Source organism: Passer montanus, unplaced genomic scaffold (assembly GCF_014805655.1).
Source record: "Passer montanus isolate IOZ18808 unplaced genomic scaffold, ASM1480565v1 scaffold7, whole genome shotgun sequence".
Taxonomy (NCBI): Eukaryota; Metazoa; Chordata; class Aves; order Passeriformes; family Passeridae; genus Passer; species Passer montanus.
The window spans coordinates 8,736,176-8,742,276 of record NW_024372147.1 but is presented as its reverse complement, the minus strand read 5'-3'; the positions used below and the strand labels follow the sequence as shown (position 1 = coordinate 8,742,276).

Here is a 6,101-nt window from a genome sequence, read left to right as displayed (position 1 = left end):
TCAAACGTCCAACATTCCAGCACTGAAACAGCACCATTCCAGTGGTGGTAACTAGAGAAACCAGTATACAGTAAGGAAAAGCAGGCAAAAGACACATATCATATACAAATCCTGAACAGAACCTTCTGTACTTTCAGCTCTTCTCATTTCCCTCCCACCGCCCCCAAGCTCTGTAAAATTAAGACTTTATGAAGGTGAGAACAAAAATTACATTTACGTTCTTCCAGCAGTTCCACTGTGAATTTTGAAGCCCCACAGAGTCAGTTAATTTGCTAACTGATCATATGAGTGTGGCAATTATTCTAAACCCCTTAAAAATCAATCTGAGGTGTACAATGAAAAATGGCAACTTGGCACAAACTTTGCATTCTTTGTGTTTCTACATGCTGTGGCAAAGAGACATTATGAGTCCACCGCTGGTCCAATGCTGCTTTTGTGAAACCCATGCCATTTATTTACAGTTTCAAAATATCCCTTTCTGTTGTCTGGCTTCACCTGCAAGTTCTTATCTTCTGCCTAGCAGCAATATGGATTGCATTAAGGAGGTAATGCTTAGTTGTTGTCTACAGGCACATCCTATAGCAATTAAAATAATTTCATTTGCCTGCTTAAAGTACCATCCTACACATTCATGTTAATATCTAAATAGACCTTTCCCAAAAACTTATTTTCCATTAACAAGTCTGCTGTTTAAAACACTGCAATCTGCTTATCAAACATTACTATATTTTGGGTTGAAAGGGAGACCTTAGGGGAGGTATCTTTCTTCCTGTGTGTAGGGATATTTAACTTTAAATGCCACGCAGACTGCTCATCATACTTAGTGGCACAGTGCAATCAAACTAAAACTGAACCTTTTTTATGCAATTATATTCAAGAATACAATTAACAAACTACTATTTTAGTTACGCTGCTAGACAAGGAATGAATTATGTTTAATCAATAGGCTGATTAACTCCATTAGGTAAAAATGATGAAAGTATAACTAATGGTCTCAATTATAGAGTGCAGACTGCCATTGTAGAAGCTTCAGGCAAAGAATTCCATATTTAAATCTTTGAATTTCAAACAAACTTCAAAATTTCCTGAATGTCGCAAAACCCACTAGATCTAGTTACTTCTCTTCTCTAACCATCTTCAAATCAAACAGAAAACAACAGAAAAGTTACAAGCAGTTTATCTATGATCACTTTGTCTTCATAGAAAAAAAATAAATTAATCAAAGGGAGGGGGAAGGGAAAAAAGAGCAGAGGGACAATATAGGAAGATACTTCAGGACATAAACAATTTCATTACAGTATGATGCTTGACAAAGACCTATAAAGGCAACAATTAAACTGATTAGTAGTTTCCAGCAGAGATTTGAACAATTCTGTTACTATACTGGCATATAAAACTAGGCCGTGGAAAGAGTTAAACCACAATCTGTTCTTTGTGTGGGAAGGCAGTACTGCTCTGAGCAACCACAGCCCTTGATAAGACTTCCCTATCTTCATATGTTTTCTGATGCCATGCTTTTTTCCCTTTCAATTATAACTATTAGAGAAAGTTTATTTTTTCTCCTGCAGAAGTCATCTTAATTGAAGTATTGAATTTTATATTTTTTTAATTAGTGGAAGCATAATGACCGTACTGTGTTAAGTCCTCACAATTCATTTTAGGCTGAATAAAACAGATTTACTACAGATTTTGAAAATTCTAGCAGCTGGAGCTAAAGGTGGGGTGAAGGCAGGTGGCTGAGGAGCTTTGGAAGAAATTAAATTTTGCCTCAATACTATAATTTTCCCTACATCTAAAAAGACTTTGGCATTTATAACTTAAAATGGCAATAAAATAAACATTGACATATTCTACTCTAGTAGAATATTGCACATCTAGTTTTAATTTCGAAGAAGAGCATCATAAATTATTAAATTATTTCAGATTGACTATGCCTTTAGGTAATGCCTATAGTATTAACAATAATAACATATAGCACTTTATATCTATGAAAATGTTATAGAGAATTTCACTCATTAAATTCCAGTCTATAGTAGCTGAATGTTTCCTTTTTAAAAATAGGGAGAAAAAAACCCACAAAAACATACACACCAGAAACTCCCACCTTTTAAAAACTGTATTCAGGTTTTTCTTTCACAGTATTTTAAGTCCTAAAGATATATGTATAGGTGAAAAATGTTGAGAAGGAACACAGCAAAGAGCATCCTGTTTGAAAGCAATTATATCAGATTTTTTGAGCTATTCATTGTGCACCTGGCATATTTTCAAATTAAAATACTACTTGACATGGGGAAGTGCCCATAAAAATGATCCTAAATGGACATTTGCAATTAATCACAGACATTCTCCACCAAATCTCCTAAAAAGATATCAACAGAATTTTATTTCTCCTCCTTAATATTCATATGGACAATAGTGAATTATTTTTTGGTTTTATGTGGCACTTGCTCATGTGCCACAGTTGCTCTTGCAATTAAATGATTTATAAAGGTAAGATTTTTTCAAATGTCATATCAAATAGTTAAGATGAATGACTGTGCACTGGCAATTTAAATTAAAATGGAAGTTACTATATAACATCTATGTTGCTTGTAAAGAAAAGAAAAAATAGCAGTCATCTAATGACAATAAGTAGGCCAAATTTTCTTTATTGAAAATATAAAGAGGATATGCAGTGCTCTTCTCCTATCTTTCAATTTTAAACTTTCTATCAGCCCATGAAAGCTCAAAATGAGGATTGTACAATAAATAAACCAGGCAGAAGTATGGAAATTTTATACTGAAAACTTCACCTACTCAACTTCCCTGCATGGATTTTCTTATGCCTAGTGAAATAACATATAGGCACAAAAGAAAATACTACATATTCTGAGATTTTGGACTACTGTAACATAATAAAACACGGCAAAAATATCTCAAGGGAGCAAGCACTAAAAGGCATGCAGTAACTGCATCCTATTCATGCCTCAGCAAGACAGATAAATGCAGTTTCCAGTCATTCCAAAACATAGAGAAAGAGGTATATGGGAAAGAGAGGAAGGGAGCCTGCAAAATTAAATTGCATTTGGTAAGTTTTCTTCTACCTTGGAGTTATTTTCACCCACCAAACTTTTATTGTAAATGTGATGGGTAACACTTAAATCACCAAGGTTTGTCTTAAAGCTGTACTTTGGATCTTGGACTTGTTATTAAAATGTGCTTCAGCGCTGTCTCGGCACAAACTGAACTACTACTTTCATAAGTAGTTCCATCCAAACAGGTGTTCTGTGTTTACTTTTACAAAAAAATTTTCTTCTGAACATACACTACCACAGTCGATGTGCACTGCAAGAGTCCTAGACACAGAGAATACAATAGAGAGAACAATTGTGGCAGTAATGCTTTAATGCAGTGGCTACTCAAAGTGAGATTAATCAATCTTTTGCCTTAAACAAATAATGAATACACGGTTTAAGTTCTCATTACTGGTGTCATTTTTATTTTTAATTTATATAGAGAAAAAATAATTTATAAAATTCTCTTATCGTTCCAAGCAGGTAGAAAAGGATTCCAAACTAAAATCAATTTGCTGCAACTGTGTTCCATGTATGCCTCACCAAATAGGAACTGTCCCTGCATGGCACATGGTAGACCATGACTGTAAAATATTATGGAGAAAGTATCAATGCACAAAAGCCAGGAACTGCTTTCTTGGATTAATGACAGTAGAAGTACAATGTAGCAATTTTTTATACACCTGAGTGCAGTATTTTAACACAAATTTGTAAAGAATGAGGAAATCTATTACATCAATGAGTCCAAAAAGAAAATGTAATTTAATAAAAAAGTCATTAGGGAAGGAAACAAGATCATGAATTACCACTGTAAAAGAAGTGGTTGTGAAAACCTGCATCTCAAATGCAAAAACTCCTTTCTTAAGTTGTACTGTCAGGTTTATATTTTGATGCAGTGGTCTTATAGCCCATCAATAATTTCACACGGTAAACAGCCTACACAGAATTAATTTTGCTAACCACAGATTCCATGCTAAGTAGTTATTTCTATGTGTGTACCTGCAAGCATGTGCGTCTCTGTTACACAAAATGCTTCCTATGTTTCTCTTTTGAAGAAAAATTATCTCAATAACGCTTTTTTCCAGCTTTCTTCCACTGCAGCTCACGTTTACTTACTGAAAATATCCATATCTAAGTCAATCACACTTAGATGCCAAACAAAATATAAACAATAAAAAATGTGTCAGCCAAAAAACTGCAGAACTGTGTCCAATCACTGAATAAGCCTTATCATTGTTTCCATCTTCATTCGCAGTTTAAGAACACTTTAGTCCTTTCGAATTACAATGGTTTGTAACTGCGGAATAACTTAAATCATACTTATTTATTCACGGTGCAACTGTAAGTGCAGCGTTGGCCTCTCTGTAGCAGCCTCGCAGCAGACATTACTTTCGCACATTTTCTGCTTCTTTAGCTATTTCTTGCACCAATGTAGAAGCAAGCAGTTATCGCTTAATCAGTTTACATCACATCCTCCTAAGACAGACTTTCACGAAAGCTGAAAACTATCCCGGGCTTTGCAGACAGGGTTTACCGTCCGGAAAAGGCTCCGGTGCCCCGGCGCTCGCTCGCCGATCTACCGTACGCCGGCCGAGGACGCTCCAGGGGCACCCGGGGAACTTCCCAAACATGCTTCCGAAACCCCTCAGGTTTCAAAATCTGCGCTGTGCCGCGGCGCGGACCCCCGCTCGGACTGCCCCCCGCCCCGCTCCGCGGCCCCGCTCCGCAGCGCGCTGCCCTCCCGCCGTCCCGCTGACAGCCGCCGCTCGGCACCGAGAAGCGACCGCAAGCGCGGCTGTAAAAAAAGGGTCGGTCTTTCCCCGTGCTGGGGAGAGGGCACGCTGCTCGGCCAGCACCACACTTCAGCGGGGAAGCGACCTGCCCTCGTACAACCGAGCGAGAAAACACTGCACAGCTTGGTCATCCCCTCTCACATCTCCCTCATTGTTGGCAGCCTGCATATTATTAATTAAGCATAAGACGGGATTACTTCACACCGGCCAGTGGTCGTGTTTTGTCAAAAAAATCACTTTTCCTTTCAAACCCTTTCATTAGGCTGTGTGTAAAGTGGCGAGCTGAAAAGAGTGCAAATCGCTTGATTCCAATCAAATCAATACTTCTCAAACACGGTTTTTTAGCATAATTATGCTCATTTCCAGTTTGTTAACCTTTGACTTCTTATGCACCAACAATTAACAGTATTTGTCTACGGGTGACACTTTGAATGGATCTCCCCAAAACAATGGCGTGGTACAGTTTATTCTTTAATACTCCCTCCTGAGAGAGGAGTTTGGATCTGGCAAACACTTACGACTGTGCTTTAACCCGTTACAACTACTAGCAATGACTCATTACAACACACATACATATAAAAATTACCAAAAAAAAATCCCAACAAACACGTGAAAATAAATATATTAACAAATAAATTAAATAAAAGCGTCTATACCTGAGTGAGACAGATTGGAGAATACATCATGACTTCGCTTTGAGAACACGCTGCCCGGAGAGCCCCTAAGAAAAGCCTCAAAAAGGAATAATTTCATCTATTCATTTTACAGTCATCTGAGACTCAAGGAAGATGAAATCAATCAGGACGGGGCTCTGCTCTGGATCACCACAACTTCACAACAAACCCCAGTCCTCCTTAAATAGCCAAAGATTCAAGTTCACTCCGTGTGCTAGATTTCCCGGGGTGAAATCCAATCTACACTTTTAACCCTCTTGTAGTCGGCGGCGCAGGAGTCTTGCTTTTGCTGCTGCTGCTGCTGCTGGTTGTTTTGCAGATGAGGGGGGGGGTGGGGGGTGCGGTGTTTTTTCTTTCTTCAGAAGTTGATGGTGCTGCCGTAATAACACGACACTGTCACCACGCTTTCGAAAGTTCAAGGTTACAGCCCGGAGCGGAGCAGAAGGCTCCCGAACAGCGACGGCAAGCGAAACTTCGCCGGGCGGTCGGGACCGTGCCGCGGGGGCGCGCCGAGGCGGGGGCGCGCTCGGGCGGGCGGCGCGGGCGGCGCGGCCTGCGGGCTCCTCCGGCAGCCTCTGCTC

At 39.1% G+C, this 6,101-nt stretch overlaps 1 protein-coding gene across 9 annotated transcripts in view; it reads right to left on the bottom strand.

Moving 5' to 3' along the window:
• NFIB (nuclear factor I B) overlaps positions 1-5,827 on the bottom strand; it is a 171,491-nt gene extending 165,664 nt beyond the window's left edge. For 6 of the 9 annotated variants that reach the window (XR_005629925.1, XM_039729920.1, XM_039729921.1 and 3 more), the window contains exon 1: positions 5,503-5,826. Coding sequence is in view for 8 of the 9 variants with exons in the window: in XM_039729920.1 (XP_039585854.1) it covers positions 5,503-5,532 (30 nt within the window). In the remaining variant the exon portion in view is untranslated. Of the gene's footprint in view, positions 1-5,502 lie in introns of all 9 variants that reach the window. The other 3 variants (XM_039729918.1, XM_039729919.1, XM_039729926.1) reach the window with 2 other exon arrangements.
• Between the last annotated feature and the right edge of the window lie 274 nt (positions 5,828-6,101).